Here is a 19,593-nt window from a genome sequence, read left to right as displayed (position 1 = left end):
TAAACGGAGGACGAGTGTTATGTTGAAGAGGGAGATGACATTGATGATGATGGCGACTCCAATACATATGATAAAGCTTACCCCACTTTTTCTGACGATGACTGAAGACTATTGACTCTTGAATCTTCAAGTGTATATTTTATTTTTCATGTTTTCTAGTTTCTACTCTTATGTGTATGTCTATATGGCTATATCATTGCGTGGAACTACGAATTATGAAGCATGGAGTATGGATTATGGATTGTGCATGTATTACTAATTTACAATTATATTTTATATCTGGTTATGCTGGTAGTCTATTACAAATTTGCAACGGTTTGGAACTTTGGATTATTGAACTTTAAAGTTTTTTAACATTTTATGATGCATTACTCATATTCCCCTACCTCTTTTCTTCAACCTAGGCCACGAAGAAATCTGGGCACCCTCCTAGGCGTGGGTGGCCAGGACCCCCCATAACTGCCTAGGCACTGCCCAGCGTTTTTTGGAACACTGTCCAAATTAAAACCTTGAAAGAGGTAGGCTTTTGCCTACAACTTATAATGTGCAAAAAAGTTGCTGTTTATCATGTAATAGGTTTGTAAAATGAGTGTACTGTTGTTTTAACTCGCTTTCTACATGAATGCACACAGCAATTTTGGGATCAATATGGCTAGAAGAAGTCAAGACACTAGATCCAGATTAGCATTCAAATTTTCATCCAGATTAGCATTCAAATTTTCATAAGTATGATATCCTAACATAATTTGAATGCATGACTGTACTCGTAAATGACTACTCTACCTTAGGTATTTATGGCGAAATAATAGGAATTACATGGAAGCAACATACTCCAATTAAAGATTGCAAACAGAGGTCCTCAGCCAACTTGTTCCACCATGGCATGTGAAATAAATGGAGTATCCATGCCCCAAGGAGGAACATGGTGAAAATTGAGAGGCTGCACAAGCTAGTCCATGTGCACTATAATCTAGATTTGAGGAAGAGGCAGGTGAGGAGAGAGGTGAAGGATTATGATCCTATCAACCTCGACTACATATTAAACAAGATCCAGCAGAAGATGTCTGCTGGAGCAAGAAGAACCAACAAATGGGCCCTTGAAGAACAAGTTCTTGATGAGCTAGATGACGTAGAGGTGGAGGGGGCTAACAGGCTACTCAAAAAAAAGCACAACCAGAGGAAGCTGAGGATGGCCAAGATGGTGGGACCTCTATTGAAGAGGAGGTCATGGTAGTAGGCAACAAAGCGAAGATAGTGGGAGACGATCCAAGTGGTGAGTGACAGAGTCAAGGTGGCAATGAGCATGAGGCTAACTAGCCTTGGCAACTTTGGGTTAGAAACTGCTGGGGCTAGCACTAACAACTTTGAGTTAGGGACTGCTAGGATAAAGAACACTCCTTGATCACGCAGGTATCTGGGAGGGACCCCCTCCCTAACACCTAGACCCCTATGTATATCCACGATGCTCCTTTTGGTACTAAAGCGTAGAGTGATGTATTTTGCATTGGAGTGCTCTCTTTGAGACTATGATTTTGTGTTGGTGAGAAATTGTAGACCGCATAGCGATAAATTGATGGGCCTTATTTGAATTTCCACTAGAATAGTACTACAAAATTAACTACAATATCATTTAGTGCGTCATCAATTGTTTTGCAGATAAGATCAATTTGTCATCATTTTCCATCTCTTACACACTTTTTTTTGTTTGTGATCTTTTTCATTTCTGCTGAGCTTTTTTTATTTTTACAGATTTTTCAACATTTTCTGGAATTTTTCTTTTTCTTTTTTTTGGCATCCCTTAATTGACTCAGACACGGCTCAAGGAAGCCTGAATAGAAAAGCCTGAGTAGTCAGTTCAGGCAGGTGTCGAACACCTTGTGAGCTGTGTTTTAGAACACTGGTAAATATTTTCTTTTTGTGGCAGCAAGGACGATAAAGGACCACAAAAAATCAAAAGGCAGTAGTAGCTAGCTAACAAAAAATGAGAAATTTAGGCTCAAATGTGCCATCACGAGCAAGAGCTACTAAATTAAGCCATACAATAAACTATAAAATGCCAAGTGACTGTGGTGAATAGATATATAGACATCCCAGATCATGGATTTATGATACTCCAGTAGATGAGGAAAATTTTCGAAACAAAAAAGGAAACCTTTTTCATAACAGGGAATTTCTGAATAACTGTTAAATAAACAGTACTAATGCAAAAAGCGTATTCAAATGCATATGTATCAATACCCAGACCTCTGTCCCACTCTTAACGTCTAAGGGACATCTCTTAAGTGGTCTAGAGAGGTAGACAACTAGATATGATGGATAAGGCCTTCCTAGAATTGTACATACACATGAACACTCGTGCACACACACATATGAACAAGTATTGAATCTTGCATACATAGATATCATCAAGTCATATCTTGAATATCTCAATTCTAGAAGGAAAAAAGCCATTGCGCTTGCTAGTGATTGACAAAATCACCCATTTCATGGATGTTATTCATCAACCTTGTGGGGCCTAATTATCCACAATTAGTTCCACACCTTAACTTCAACATGAGCCTTGTTGGATGTGTGTCAACATCGAGAACTCGTGATCTACAAGGTATAAGGAAGTTGCAGCTCATTTCCACATCAATATTCTTTAAAAAATCATTTGTGGATGCCCAATATAGCAATATCCATGGAAAAATTGGTAGCTTAAGGGGTAAATTTTGGAAAGATGATGACCCTAGAGAATTTTGGTGATGACACATTTTTTACTATTTGACCTGAGGTGAGTTTCCTATTCTTCGGATGCAAAGTGCATTCCTCTGAAGTACCTTGTCGTCAGTTATTAAACATAAAGTATTTATCAAATGTTGATGATAAACCAAAAATACAAAACTTTCTACCTCGTTAAATCATTATGAACTTTACATGCCCTCACTAAACTTCGGCATTCATGTGGGAATGCCTGAATCGATGATCAAAACTCTATCCAAACACTATAATGACAATGCAAGTCAATAAATAACTTCAACATCTTAAGTTGTCCATCAGGTTCTCATGTAAGAACACCTGAAGCGATGATCAAAATTCTATGCCAACACTAGAATGCAAATGCATAGAAGTAGATAAATAACTATCACATACGCATATGACTAAGCAATAAACCTCACATTCATGACAAAAGGCGTTCATGGAATGATCAGAATCTATCTTAAATGAACAATTTCGTTAATGCGGTTAAAAATTAAAATCATTAATTACATTCAAGAGAATAACACATGAACATTATCCGCCATCGTTGCACAAACACTTCTCAAAATGAAGAACAAATGAACATAACTGATATCTGATCTGTGTTTTCACAAGGACCGAAATGCACAGTGAAACAAAAACCCTAGAGAAAAAGGAATAGATGAACAGAATCCGGAGAGAGAGAGGACCTTAGCGACATAGTCAATCTCGGCGAACTTGAATGCAATGCCAAGGCGGCCAAAGAGGACAGACACCAGGGAGCATGCATTCGAGAAAGGGGCCAATCGCAGGTCTTCCCCAGGCCTCAAAGCCAGGGACCTGGCCAGCTCCTCAAACGCCTCTGCTATTATTGAAAGAGGAGTGCCCACCTCCTCAAATCTTTCATCTTCTTCGCCCATTCTCTCTCTCTCTCAACACAAGCACACGAAAAAAAGCACACTCTTTCCCTCTCAACAAATATCCAAGACCAAACAAGAAACAGAGGCAGAAATAACCCCAACCTATATTTCTAGTAATATCAAGCAGAGGAGGAGGAGGAGGGTGATGGATGGTTATTGGAAGAAAGGAATTGGAATAAAGTGGATGGGATAATTCAAAGGCCATGGACCTTTGGACGACCGAAAGCGTTGTTAGAAAGGAGCAAAAGGAGGGTTCCTATATTATTCCCTGCTCACTACTTCCTTCCTGGAGAGAGTCCACGCTCTTTGTTCTGTGGCCGTCAGAGGAATCCATTCCCTGACGATGCGCTCAGCGGCCTTTCTTTCCATTCCCGTACATTAATGGGCATATTGAGCTGTCCGAATTTGAATTGAGTGGGTGTGTGGCTCTTTTTCTCTCGGCGCGGTTTCCCCTGGGGTGCGTGCCTTCTTTTCTTTTCTTTCTTTCTTTTTTTTTTTTTTTTTTTTTTTTCGCTAATCGGTGCTGTTGATGACGCCTTGACTGGTCAACCTGACTCGCATTGGACTGGGGTCGAACTTTTACAATTGTGGGTCGCAGATCGGGTCTGGGTACAAAAGTATGGACCTAGTCAAGGTTTGAAAAAATTCATCGACGAGCCGGATCGGCCTCTCCAAAACGTGAATCATGTGGATCGAAAAGTTTTGGCCCAAAAAATTTTAGAAAATCTCTAAAATTAGTGTCTTTTTAGTTTTTTAAAAAATTTGAGTAATGATCATATGAGACCCTCCCACGTTCATGTAAGACCCCATGGATCGTCATTAAATTTGACACAGATATCTAGAAAAGTTATCACATGGGTGTGGGACTTGACTTATCTAGAGATTTGTGCTAAATTTAATGTTGATCCATTGGGGTCCTACACACATGGATGTGTGAGTGTCTCATAAGGTCATTTCCCTTTGTAAAAATACGTGAATACTAAAACACCATTTTCCAATTTGAATATGTATTAACCATTCACTCATATCACTGAAAAAGAGCTTATAATAATCAATATAAATGTAAATCAGTGGTCTAAAATGGAACATACAACAATTAAATTACAACCATATACCAAAATGAAACATGTTACTGTTCTTCCTCTTCACCGTGTTGGTGCCACCCATTAAATTGTCTCGACAATTCAACGAGTCATTCCATGTACGCCTTAGAATTGTCTGAATAACATGATATATATTCTATATAACAATAACAACTTAATATAATTTTAAAGAAAAATGTTGGCGTTGGCCCACTAGCTCATAGTTGCATATGAGCCCAATAGCCCATAAGACAATTTAACGGCCACGACCCTGTTTTGTATTTTAATTTTAATTTTTTTCTACAAATCTAAATCATTTGAAATTTGGAGCGTTTGTTCTTCAAAAATAAAAGAATCTATTAAAATATCAAAAAATAATAATTTACAATTAAAAAATTGGCCAAAAAACCTCTAAACAATTTTATAGGTATTTTGGTCAACTTATTTATTGTTGATTACGTTTTTAATATTTTTATGAGGTGCTTTGATGATAATAATATACGTCTAACATTTCATGTGATTTAGATTTGTAAAAACATTAAAATTAAAATACGAAATAAAATTGTAACTGTCAAATAGGCTCATATTTAATTTGGGCCATTGGGCTCATATATAGCTGTGAGCTAGTGGGCCCATGCCAGCTTTATATATATATATATATATATATATATATATATATATATATATATATATATATACTACAAAACTCCTATAGGCGAAAATGAACAGTGATTTCGTCTACCCTCATCACCATCCAAACTTCATTGTACGGTCACAGTTGTTTGGTAGTATTTCAATTTTCATTTTTTTATTTTTACTAACTGAAATGATTACAATTTTGGATCATGTGTACATCTTAGTGAGACAAACCTAATAAAAATATGAAGAAAATAATTCGTAAAATATAAATTGATAAAAATGCCCTTGTAAATTTTCAAGGGTATTTGGTCAATTTATATTTTTCAAATTATTTTTTTCATACTTTTATCAAGTGCGCCTCACTAAGATGTACACACGCTCCAATTTCAAGTAATTTGGATTTATAGAAAACAAATGAAAATTGAAACACTACCAGATAACTACGACTGTGCGATGAAGTTTGAATGATGATAAGGGTAGGCGAAATCAATGTTCATTTTCGCCTATAGGAAAACACTACGTAACGCCTATAACTGAAAATGAACAGTGATTTTGTCTATGCTCATCACCTTCCAAAGTTCATCACACGGTCACAATTGTCCGGTAGCGTTTCATTTTTTTTCTACAAATCAAAATGATCTGAAATTTGGAGCGTGTGTTCATAAAAAATAAAAGAATCTAATAAAATATAAAACAAGTAATTCATAAAATATAAATTAACCAAAATACCTCTAAAAATTTATAGGAGCATTTTGGTCAATTGATAGTTTACAAAATATTTTTTTCATATTTTTATTAGGTGCGTCTCACTAAGATGTACACACGCTTCAAATTTCAAATCATTATGATTTATAGATAAATAAATAAAAGTAGAACTACTAACAGACAATCATGACCGTGCGATACACTTTGGACGGGGATGATGAGCATAGACGAAATCACTGTTCATTTTTTCCTATAAGCATATGGAAGACTTTTTCATATATATATATATATATATGTTATATTCAGTGGTGAACTGAAAAACTTTGCACAATTAGATTTTTAGTTAAAACTAAAGTCGTTGTGACCCAAAGATCACTGTTAAGCCAGAAAGGCAGGAAAAGTGTAGGGATTGTTTTCAGTTGACTTAGATTAAGGATATAAAATCAAATATGGAAAATTTGTTTAGAACACGATCGAGTAGAACCGCTTCTACCAGTACACTCCGTGTTAATAATAAGGAAAAGTTATTATCCATAATATCGTAAAGCAAATCCAAAATTGGAACATCCCAAAAGTTCCCATAACAGATGTTTATAGAAAATGAACTTTTGAATTTAAAAGTAGTTTCTCACTTAAAACTATTGAGAAAACTATTTCTGTCATGGAAACTCTGGATAGTTTCCAACTCCTATCCTCAAGAATCGTTGAAAAACATAAACAGAAACATTTCAACTGTCTGCATGTTGGTCTTATCCAAATAGATGTTAAACCTTTAACCAGGACAGGGGTTAAACAACTTTGTTTTGCTTTGCTTAAGGGATAACAGACATAGAAGGTCCATCTATTCTTTATTAAGAATAGTCGAATTAACTCTTTGTAATGGTCCTATATATTTTAATTGATTTCCAAATTTTTCAGTGGCCTTATCTGCTCCTAATCTATTAAAAGTTTTAACCCTGAAGCTAAAAATTCAAGGTTTTGATATGGATCCTAGATCTCAAAACTTAGTTTTTGTTTAAAAATTTATTATAAAGTTATTAACATTCTATGTCCTGATGCTAGGCAAATGGATACTAAGGGTCAAACCATTTTCTTACAGACTAATATGGATAAATCTAATTTGGTTATACCAATGTATGTATCTTGGAAACATGTTAAATTACCAGAAAGATGGTCCCTTCAGCCTAAAACTCAGACTAAGATTCCTAAAAAATAGAGAACCTAAATAAATAATTGAATATCCGGATGGAGAGATAAAAATACAATTTCCTTCATCTAAAAAAACTAGGCTGAGTATTCCAATACACTTCCTAGGAATCCACTTAGAACCTCAACCTCCTCTATTCGTCAATCTGATTATGAGAAAGCCCATAGTGAGAGAATAGTCCTTGAAGGACTTATAAAGGCTTCAAATCAAGTCCAACATACAATATATAAAGTTGACACTCCTAGTTCTTCCCACACTGAACCAGAAGAGCCGACCCTATCTGAATTTAACTTTGAGATTCTTACAATCCAAAATCTAGATGAGTTTGTAATTGATAAAGAATGGATTAAAAAAGATTTCATCTCTGACGAAAATAAACAAATAAAGGAATGGTTTTCTAAGAATTTAAAGAAAAATTAAGGGATGTTTTTCATAAAAAGTTTAATCAACTTATGATACAATATAGAAGAAATGTGAAATTCTTCAAATGGCTTAAGTACATCCTTAGAAAAAAAGGAATTAAACTTCCAAAGCTTAAAATAAATATAGCTCAAAATTCCGTTTAAACCTTTCACACAATCAAAGGTGAAACAATAGAATCTATCCATCCCCCTGAAACGAGTTTACAATTAAGAAAACAAAACCTTGAAATAAAAGCTTCTCCTTTTAAGTTGGGGCCTAAAAAATTTGAAAATCTAATAGCTAAATTAGAAGGAATATCACACATTATAGAACAAAATAATTATACAAATCTTTTCTTACAAACTATAGGAAAACAAACCACGAGAATTGAAAGTGTCTTGAATAATTTGAAATCTATATGGCAAGAAAAGAAAGAAGAGAAGGTTAAGGAGACAGTCTTATTTAAGCCATCACCAAATATAAATACAAGAAAATTCAGCCTGCAAGAAATCAAGAGAAAAAAAGATAGTAAAGAATTGGTTGATGAGTTAGTCAAAAGACTTGCAAAACTGAATATTGATGATAAGAGAAAATTAGTGATCGGTGAACTACAAGTCCTCCCAAAATATCAGAATTATACAAACCAATAAATATCTGAAATAGAAAATGCTTTTAAGACTAAAAGCTTAGATCTCAACAGAATGGATTATGGGTGGAAGACTAGGCCAGTCGCACAAACTATAATGTATTATCCTAGATCCACTCCTATTTGTCCCAAATAGAAGAAGATCTTATTGTTACTTCTATGTCCTATTCAGGATTGTCAATTGTAAATTGGAATATAGATAGCTTGTCTGAAAATCAGATCCTTGACCTTATAAAACACATGACAATATATGCCACGGCTTGTAAAGCAAGTGGGAATAAAGATCATGAAATTGTTAAAACTATCATATGCGGCTTTACAAGATGGCTTAGAAGATGGTGGGATTTTCATATGGATGAAACTGCAAAAGATCAAATCCTAAATGCTACTAAGCAATGGCTTATTAAAACTGAAATCGGACCTAGACAGGTCCAATAAAATATAGATGCAGTTAATACACTAATCTACACTATCACCCTTCACTTCATTAGAAGTACGATCCTCTTATCTGCTAGATCTGAAGATCTGTTTTCAAATTTACGTTGTCCAACTTTCTCTCAATTTAAATGGTATAAAGATGTTTTCTACTCCAGATTATTATCTAGGGAAGATAGTAAGGCTGATCATTGGAAGGAAAAATTTGTAGCTGGACTTCCTCATCTTTTTGTCAAAAAGGTTAAAACATGACTAAAACATAAACATGGTGGAATTATTCCCTACTCCCTTTATACCCTTAGAGAATTATCAGCAGAAATTTACGTTAAAGGTCTTGTTTTATGCACAGATCTGAAACTTCGAAGGCAATTAGAAAAATAGAGAATGACAGGGGAGAAAGAACTATGAGACTTTTGTGAACAATTTGTATATAATACTTTACCCATTTCTAAACCCACTCACAAAGAAAAATATAAGAATTTACGAAAATCAAGATCTAAACATTCGCATGAAAGAAAAAATCATACATTTCCTAAATTTTTGTACAAGATCACTCTTTCATGCAAATGGGAAAAAGAAAGATATCAGTTTGCTATAACTGCGAAAAGGTAAGTCATTATAGAAATAAATTTCGAGTTAAAAAAAAAATCAATGCACTCGAAATCGACCCAGATATCAAAAAATAATTATTTGATATTCTATTAATAAAAAGATATGATTCTGATAGTTCTTCTAACTTTGATGAAGAAATGATAATTGGAGAAATAAATGATGAGGATTTGATCCTCACTAGCTTTGACTCTGATTTTGATTGTAATGATAATCCTGAAAATGATTGCCAATGTAATTTCTTCAAAGCTAACATTGATATGAATGGTTTAAACATAAATACTCTTACAAAAGAAGAAAATGTAATCATTGACCTTATTGATAAATTAGTGACCCCGAGGCTAAAAAAAAGTTCTTGATTCAATACATCGATATGACAAAAGATCCTTCTAGACTCACTACTCCTAGACCTTCTCTCGTTCCAACAAGAGAATAATACAGTTTCCACGACATCCTTAAAAGAGTTCAAAACAAAACTCAAATTATTAGAGAACCTTCAATTCCTGAGTTAAAGCATGAGATAAATGAAGTTCGCAATGAACTGATATCTCTGAAAATTAAGGTTCAAATCTTGGAAATAGGAACTACCACTTTTAAAAAGGAAGGCATTTATGAGAAAAATATTGAAGAAGAATTTAGTAACATAATGAATGATTATCACCATGATCTTCTACCACCTAAAACAGAAGATAGAGTTCTAAAAAATGATGACCCTGAAACTTCAAACAATTGTAATATGCTAGGAAAGATCACAATTCAAAACTATAAATATACTAACCTATTAGACAAAGTGATAACTCAACGATGGTTTACTATCGTTAAAATCGTAGTTAAAAAAGAATATACTTTCAAACTGCTGCTCTTATTGATTCCGGAGCATATTTAAATTGCATAAATGAGGGCTCAGTCCATACAAAATACTTTGGTAAAACTACACAGGTCTTAAACACCGCTGACGGAAGTAAGATGTTAATAAACTATAAATTATCTAATGCGGTAGTTTGCAATAACGGAGCATGCTTCAAGTTTCCTTTTATCATGGTTAAAGGATTAAGTCAATCGGTTATTCTTCAAACTCCTTTCCTAAATATGTTTTACCCTGTCAAAATTGATGATACCGGTATTGAAGCCAACATTGAGGGACATGAGGTAAAATTTACCTTCATAGATAAGCCCAAAGTTTAACATTAAAAATAAAATATCTACCAAAGAAAAATTCCTTTTTTATCTAAAAGAGGAAATCAGGTATAAAACTGTTGAGGAAAAATTTTTATCTCCTGAAATGCAAAATAAAATTAGTAGTTTCAAAACTATTCTCAAAAAAGAAATATGCTCTAATGTCTTTAACACTTTTTGAAATAGGAAGCAACATATAGTTGAACTTCCCTATGAACCAGGCTTTGAGGAGCAAAAAATTCTTACAAATGCAAGGCCTATTCAAATGAATAGTAAGCTCATTGAAATTTGTAAAACTGAAATACAATAATTACTTGATATAAACTTATTAGAAAAAGTTCTTCACCTTGAAGCTGTTCATCTTTTTATGTTGAGAGGCTTCTGAAATCGAAAGAGGAACCCCTAGATTTGTTATAAATTATAAACCATTAAATAAAGCATTAAGATGGATTCGATATCCAATTCCAAATAAAAGAGACATCTTAGATACATTGGTTAATGCTTGTATATTTTTAAAATTTGACTGAAAATCTAGATATTGGCAAATCCAAATAATTGAAAAAGACAGAAATAAAATAACCTTCAATGTTCCCTTCGGGCATTATGAATGGAATGCTATACCTTTTGGTTTGAAAAATGCACCTTCTGAATTTCAAAACATCATGAACGACATATTCAATCCTTATATAAAATTCATGATTTGTATATATCGATGATGTTCTTGTTTTTTTGAAACCATTGATCAACATTGGAAACATCTAAATACATTTTTTAAAGCTGTTAAAAATGCTGGGTTAGTTGTATCAGCCAACAAGATAAATCTTTTTCAAACGAAAATAAGGTTTTTTGGACATAATATTTATCAAGGAAGGATAGTTCCTATTGATAGGACAATTGAATTTACATCAAAATTCCCAGATATCATTAAGGACAAAACTGAACTTCAACAATTTCTCGGCTGGCTAAATTATATCTCTGATTTTTATAAAGACCTTGCTTTAGACGCTAAACCTTTATTTCAATGATTAAAAAAAAACCCTCTTGATTGGACGGACGAGCATACCAAGGCAATCAGAAAACTAAAATTGAAAGCAAAAGAACTACCTTGCTTGGCTTTATCTAATCCTACAACGTTTAAAATTATTGAAACCGACGTCTCAGAACAAGGACTAGAAGGCATACTTAAACAAAAACTCCATGAGCAAGAACAATTGGTTTGTTATACTTCCAAAACCTGGAACCTAGCTCAATAGAACTATTTACTGTTAAAAAAGAAATTCTGGCCATTGTTCATTGTGTAACTAAATTTTAGAGTGACCTACTAAATCAAAACTTTTTTATTCGTACTTATTGTAAGGCAGCCAGAGATATCATTGAAAAAGATGTAAAAAATCTGGTTTCAAAAGAAATATTTGCTCGATGGCAAGGTATTCTTTCATCATTTGAATTTACAATAGAACATATTAATGGTAAAAATAACCATTTTCCTGACTTTTTTACTGGAGACGTTTTGTAGGGAGAGTAGGCAAAGGCAAAATCACCCAATGGATATAATTCTCAGTCCGGGTAAAGGCCTGGCTTCACCAAATCATCCAATAAATATAGTTCACAGTCCAAGAAAAGGGGTGGCTACATCATCAACTCCAAATGCTTTAATAAGAAAGCAAGTACAAAAGATTAATATATCTCCCCAACAATCTCCTTTAAGCACTAATGGTCCGAGTGCTAATAGAACTCCTTTCCTAGAAACAATTTATATACCATTTATAATTGTTGAGAATGATCATAAGGTAAAAGACCCTACTGAGATACCAGCAATATATCTACGAAATCACCTTCATCCCAATTTGGGAGAAAAATGTAGAGAATGGTACGAAACCATACTTATAGAAACTGGATATGTGACAATAGTACATCACTATAGAAATAATGACGTTGAAATTACGTATTCAAAATTCGAAATTCATAAAGTCATCTCCTATAGAGACTGGGGATTGGATCCTTTAAACCCCAGGATATTAAATACCAGAGGATTTAAAACTAAATCCTATCATTATTTCGAATATATAAAAGCATGGGATGAAGTATTTACGTATCAAAATACCAAGACTTCACATACTTGGTACATACAGTTTAAAATAACTTAACCAGTTGAATTCCCTAACTGGTTAAAAAGTTGGTTCCTTTTATGGGGATCATACAGTCAAATACTTCCTTCAAAAATGCAGATATCACAGAGAAAGTTCTATGACTACAATAAACATTGTCTAAAAAGATATTATCATTTATACTTCATGGCCTTATATCAAGGCCCTTGGATTCTTTAATGGACATATCAGTTTTCAGAAGATGATATGGACAGATGAGATTATATTCCAAAATTGCGCCGACAAATATCGGTAAAATAGTGGGACAACTATAAAAATAACTCCTTGGATCCATAAAAGATTTATATGAAAATGATACCATCCTCCTCGCCAAATTCCAATATGGATATAACAGATTACGTTGCAATAATGCAACAAAAAAATCCTAAATTATCAAAGGCAGAGCTTAAAAGAAAGCTCCCATTGGCACTAGAAGAAAATATTGATCAAATGTCCACATCAACAAAAGAAGAAGAAGAAACTGATGATTATAGTTCGTTCAATGGTGATGACTATGCAGGAATTGATTTTCCTTAAAATAACTAAAAGAGTGTAGCAGGGACGGTATGACTCAAACCTACGCAGGACATGTGCCCCTAAAGCTGTCAACAAAAGATAATAGCACTATAGCCACCGACAAATTATTACTACCGACAAAACTTTTCACTATAACAAAAAACATGGCACCTTTTCCACCATGCTAAGGGAATCTTACTTTTCCAAAAGGTAAGGGAATCTTACTTTTTCAAAAGGTGTTAGTATGGATTTGAAATGCTTTGACATCCGATTACTTCTCATCTATAAAAGGAGAAGGCTAGAAAGGAGAAACACATCCGAAAACAACCGAAGTATTTGAGTGTTTGTAAGTTTGAGTGCTTGTAAGTAGGAGTGTTTATCTGAGTATTGGTTTGAGCAGAAGTGAACCACTTTGTTGGTGCATCAAGCTTATCTTATCTGTATCATAAGTGAACCACTTTGTTGGTGCATCAAGCTTATCTTATTTGTATCATAAGTAAACCACTTTGCTGCCGCATCAAGCTTATCTTATCTATATCATAAGTGAACCACTTTGTTGGTGCATCAAGTTTATTTTATCTGTATCATAAGTGAATCACTTTGTTGGTGCATCAAGCTTATCTTATATGTATCATGTAAGTTTCATATTTCTATGTTCATTAGCTTTCATATGTTTGCTGCCTTTGTTATTTAGATCTATTTACTATTATTTGTTGTTTATTTATTATTTAGTTCTATTTACTACTATTATTTGTTGTTAATTTTATTTTATCTAATTCCGTTATTTGGGCATGCTCGTCATGCCCGAAATGAACTTTGTCTAATAGGTTAACATATTTATTGCCTTGGTATTTGCCGCTATCTAATACCAGAGCATTTGGAACTAAATCCTATCATTATTTCGAATATATAAAAGCATGGGATGAAGCATTTGCGTATCAAAACACCAAGACTTCACATAGTTGGTACATACAGTTTAAAATAACTAAACTAGTTAATATATATATATATATATATATATATATATATATATATATATATATATATATATATATATATATATATATATATATATATGGAAAACACTACGCAACGCCTATATGCGAAAATGAACAGTGATTTCATCTACCCCCATCACCGTCCAAAGTTTATCGCGCGGTCACGATTGTCCGTAGTGTTTTATTTTTTATTTTACAAATCGGAATGACCTGAAATTTGAATTGTGTATTCATCAAAAAATAGGGGAATCTTCAAAAAATATATAAAAAATATTTTACATGAAAAAAATCCACCAAAATACCCCTGAAACTTTTTGGGAGTATTTTGATCATTTTTTTTTTGCGGATAATTTTTTTAATAGTTTTATTAGATGCACCTCAGTAAGATGTACATACTCTCCAAATTTCAGGTCATTCCAATTTATAGAAAAAAAATGACAAATAAAACACTACCGAACAATCGTGACCGCGCGATGAAACTTGAATGGTGATGGTGATGAGGGTACGCAAAATCACTATTTATTTTCGCCTATAGGCGTTAGGAAAACTTTTCCATATATATATATATATATATATATATATATATATATATATAGTTGGGTCTAGCTTGCAATCCTTGGGTAGTTACATGAGTGTTGTTAAATATTAAAGTTCACAAGCATGAAAGACCATCCATAAACTAATCCAACAATACATGCCATATCTTGTTTCCCCATATCAAGTTCCCACTCAAATCAAAATATTATTATGCATGTTGTCTTACAATGAATAAGGCCTTTACATGGCTACAAATCCTAACATATCTCACTTGACCTTTTGAAGGCCTTACAATCTGTCTCATAATACATACATGCTCATGTCCACGCTAATACATGCTTAGAAAATATATTGAAATAATGCCCTTAGTAAGTGGGCTAGCTATCATAGCCTTGGTCAATATACAAGTAACCTCAATCTCACCATCCTATATTTCATTTTATATGAAATAATAGTTAACCTTAATGTGTCTTATGAAACTTTGGTTCCTTAGCCATATTTATGTCGGCTTGACTATCACATGTGGTTCTCATAAAATCATATTTTATTAGGTCAAATCTCATTTACATCAATAATTTCTTAATACATACAACCTCTTGGGTTGCTAAACAGTATGCCACATACTCGTGGATAAGGAAACAATAGTTTACCTTTCACAATATGACATCACCACCATATAAAAACACATAAATTAAGATCAACTTAAAATCATTGAGATCCTAGGGGTGAAAATTGGGTTGGGTCTACCCGAGGACCCGGTGGATCGACTTGACATTGGTCCATATTGTGAGAAACTGTATTTATGTACATTTGGGCCCTAAAGCTCTTATGGTAGATGTATTTAAGAGCTTATCGAAGATGTGAACATGAGCCTCAATTTATAGGGTTACAAAGCTGTGTACTACTAAAGAAAGTAACATATAAAATGAATCATCTTTTTAATATGGATACACATAACAGAAAGAAAAATATTGAACCCAAAAATAAGTGGAGGTTTTTATAATTTCCACACTCCCCCTCAAACTCAAAATGCATTAAGAGGGAGCAACATAAGTTTGGACAACTGAATGCAGGCTTTAGAAACAAAACAGGAACAAAAGAAGCTTGAGTAATTGCAAATTAGCAATTCTAAAAAACTGACACCTCGAACAGAGAAGTCTTGCACAGCAGCAAATCAACAAGCCTTCAGAACAGACAGGATCGACTAACGAAGAAAACATGATATTCACACAAGATGGAATAACATAAAACTCCATCATCCAATAGAACTGAGGAACATAAAACTCAATCATTAAACATGATCGAGTAACAATAAACTCCATCATCAACTAGGATCGAGAAATTCGATCATCAAATCGGAGGCCCTTGGAAGAGCCAACAAAAATTAGCGGCGGATCAACAAGCACATTTGGACCTTAGATTAAGAGTTGAGAACAATAATATCCAAAACAGATTAGAGAATCAAAACACTACTCGGCAGATAGATATATTATATAATCGAAACACGACTCGATGGCGCTTTTGCAGATGGTGCATATCGGTTGCTTTTAGAGGCCATTGGCAGAGGTGGATTTAGAGGTGGGTTTCAAATCCGGCTTACCAAGGGTCCGACATCAGAGAAGAGTATGGCAGCAATGGTTTACCCTAAAGCAATGGGCAATGACAGATGACTTACAGATCACAAAGATCTTATTTTTTCCATCAAGTTTTATTGTTAAGACGTCTCCTTTTGCAAAATCCATAGACAAATTATATGAGCGCCCTCATATGTGATCAAGAACTTGGATCTGAGATCAAAACTCTGATGGTATAATTTTTTTTTTTTTTGTAATAAGATCTTCCAACACCGAGACAGCAGATTGGGAAACTTTCAATGTACTGTGAAAGAGATCAAATAGCAAGCAAGGGTAAGACGGTGAACAAGACTTTGATGATTTTTCCTCAGTGGAAGACGAACAACAAACTGTGTTTTAAGATAAAGTTTGGATGTGTAGCAATGGTTACTAGGCCTTACACCAAAATGGTGCAAATCCAATGGTTAACTGGTGCAAACAATTGGACGTAAAACAGAAAGACGGAAACATTTAAAAGGGCTAAACGGTGTTCCTTTAATGGGCTCAAATGGATTTCAATCGGTGTAAGCAAAAAAACACATAGAAACAAAGATAGAGTAGCCAGAACAAGATAAAAGAAGGCTAGGTGAAAAAAAAAACAAGGGGAGCCAAATGAAATATGAACAAAAGACAAGAAAATAACAATGGCCTAAGTTCTCATGAAAGAAACTATAGGATTCACAACAATAAAATTATGCGGTAAGGGAGAAAAAGACATTTGGAAACGAATTTACAGATAAACGTTGAAATGTGAGGACAAAAGGGCACTGCTGAAAACGATTTCATGTGAGAAACTGTATTTTTGTATATTTTGGCCTTAAGCCCCTATGGAAAATGTATTTCAGAGCTTATCAAAGATGTGGACAAGAGCCCCAATTTATAGGGTTATAAAGCTGTGTATTAATAAAGAAAGGTATATATATAATGAATCACCTTCTTAATATGGATACACATAAAAGGAAGGAAAATATTGTATAAAATAAGTACAGGTTTCTATAATTTCTACACACTTATGGGTGTAAGATTTAGACATGACATGTCGGGTCCGGTCCATGTAGACAAGACCCTGACCCGACCCAAATTTATTAACTTATTTTAAATACATATATATATTTATAGTTATAATAATATCCGAAAGACGAATGATCGATTGTAGGTCAATAAATCTAATCTTCGTATATCACTAGCAAATACCAATTACCCCATATTAATTTAACTTGAATTACTACACACAGAGAAAGACTCATGATCGCCCAATAGTAGACATCCATCATCCTCACACGCACAAGCCAAACAGTTAGGTTAGCCATCACCCTACCCTAAACCTATCTTTAGACACTATGTCTCTACCTTAGTCAACTCTAAAAAAAAGTATGTAAAAGGAAGCACTCGGTTCACTCCACTGAAACAAAGACTCTCGATCTGCTATTAGCGGCATAGTTAATCACTGAATGCATGGTTGGCAATTGCAATTGGTTCCTTCAGTCAAGTTCGGGAAACGTATCCACTGCAACCACCCTTAGCAAGTGTGCATGCTATCAAAGATTGCCTAGGACGCAACTTCTTAAGAAAATTACAAAACCCCCCTTGACTCAACTTTCTTTACATTCTTCCACCAGCTAAATTTTTTTTATCACAACTTTTACCCAAAAACTAAGTTTTATAGCAAAGATCCCCCAAGTCAAAAGTTATAGTTTGAAGGATGAAAATACCCTTCCCCATACATGAAGGTGTCACAGTCTTGTAGACGCTCAATCACCAAAGACGGTTCGACATATATTGCTGTTGGATTGGAACCCATAACACATACACTACCGGGCATGAAAAATAAGCCGGACGGAGGCATCACAATGTTGGACCAACAAACTATATTGTCGAATCGTTTTAGGAATTACCGGATCATAGGCCTTGCAAGAAAATATGCCGAACTAAATGGCAAATATGTCGGACCGAATGGCAAGAGAGAGGCGTTTTAACTAAGTAACATTTTGGTCTTTATTTGACTTTTTTTTTTAACTTGAGGGGTATTGCTATAAACATAGTTTTGGGGTAAAAGTTGTAAAAAAAAAAAGTTGTTGGGGAGAGGTTGTCTAGAAAGTTTGTTTTGGGAAATATCTGTAATTTTCCTACATTTTTTTTGAATTTTGACCTTGATCAACGAAATAAGTACATCTACCCAATTTTTTCACATCCAATAATCAAGATTAACTATGATCACCTTGTATCAAAGGTAAATAATATCTTTTTACCATATTATAAGACATGAAATTAAAAGTAAATTATATAAAAGATTGGATAACTAATATTAAATAAAAGTTAAAATATTCCTAAAATGATTTTCAGTTGTTTCAAATATTTTTTTTTTAAAATATCTTTCATCTAACTTTTCATTGAAGCATCGTTCAAGGCATGCTAGTTTTTATTATTGGTCTAGGGAGATTATGGTTCCAATTTCCTTGTCTTTAACAAATAATAGACTTTGAAAAAGCATGGACAAGGCGTGCATGGCTAATGCCATGGCATTTACCCAAAAAAAAAAAAAAAAAAAAGCAATTAAAAGGTACAAAGGTATAATATTAATGCGAACATGGCAAGTAATTTAATAGGGGAACTAGGAAATAAATTAATTCATTATCTCCCAATGTCCCTTATGTTTCATGGGTTTAACTTTTGTTTATACGGGTGCTGACCTATTACCAAAGTCCCATGTCCTGAGTCCTCCCTATAGTTCCTATTTCTCGTACAAAATTTATTACCAGCGTTGTGACGACTGTGCCACCTATTTTCTTGTCACTTGTTTAGGGTTTAATAGTTAGTAAACATACAGGCACATTCTCTCTTCTCAAATGACCAAATTTGGTAACGGGTGCTGACCTATTACCAAAAGTCTCATGTCCTGAGTCCTCCCTATAGTTCCTATTTTTCGTACAAAATTTATTACTAGCGTTGTGACGACTGTGCCACCCATTTTCTTGTCACTTGTTTAGGGTATAGTTAGTAAACATACAGGCACATTCTCTCTTCTCAAATGACCAAATTGATCCTTAACATGACTCTCACTCGTGTCATCATTTTCAAAACTTTATTTTACAAACGGGCACATTTGGTTCCTGGGAAAGATTTCTATGAGAAATTCATTTCTTACCGGACTACAGCTTTGTCATTCTAGTTCCATGAGTGAGCGGTAGATATTGCGGTGACCATGCTTTCCTGCATTTCCAAATATATTGGATTTTTATTTGG

At 34.0% G+C, this 19,593-nt stretch overlaps 1 protein-coding gene across 3 annotated transcripts in view; it reads right to left on the bottom strand.

Annotated features, from left to right (window-relative positions):
• Positions 1 to 3,702, bottom strand: part of LOC18425366 (ACD11 homolog protein) — a 41,480-nt gene extending 37,778 nt beyond the window's left edge. For all 3 annotated transcript variants that reach the window (XM_006829919.4, XM_088863961.1, XM_020661999.2), the window contains exon 1: positions 3,429 to 3,702. In XM_006829919.4, coding sequence (XP_006829982.1) covers positions 3,429 to 3,638 — 210 coding nt within the window. In that variant the 5' untranslated portion in view covers positions 3,639 to 3,702. The remainder of the gene's footprint in view (positions 1 to 3,428) is intronic.
• Between the last annotated feature and the right edge of the window lie 15,891 nt (positions 3,703 to 19,593).

Source organism: Amborella trichopoda, chromosome 4 (genome assembly GCF_054954075.1).
Source record: "Amborella trichopoda isolate Santa Cruz 75 chromosome 4, AtrichopodaSantaCruz75HAP2 v2.0, whole genome shotgun sequence".
Lineage (NCBI taxonomy): Eukaryota > Viridiplantae > Streptophyta > Magnoliopsida > Amborellales > Amborellaceae > Amborella > Amborella trichopoda.
This window is presented reverse-complemented; position numbering and strand designations above follow the sequence as displayed.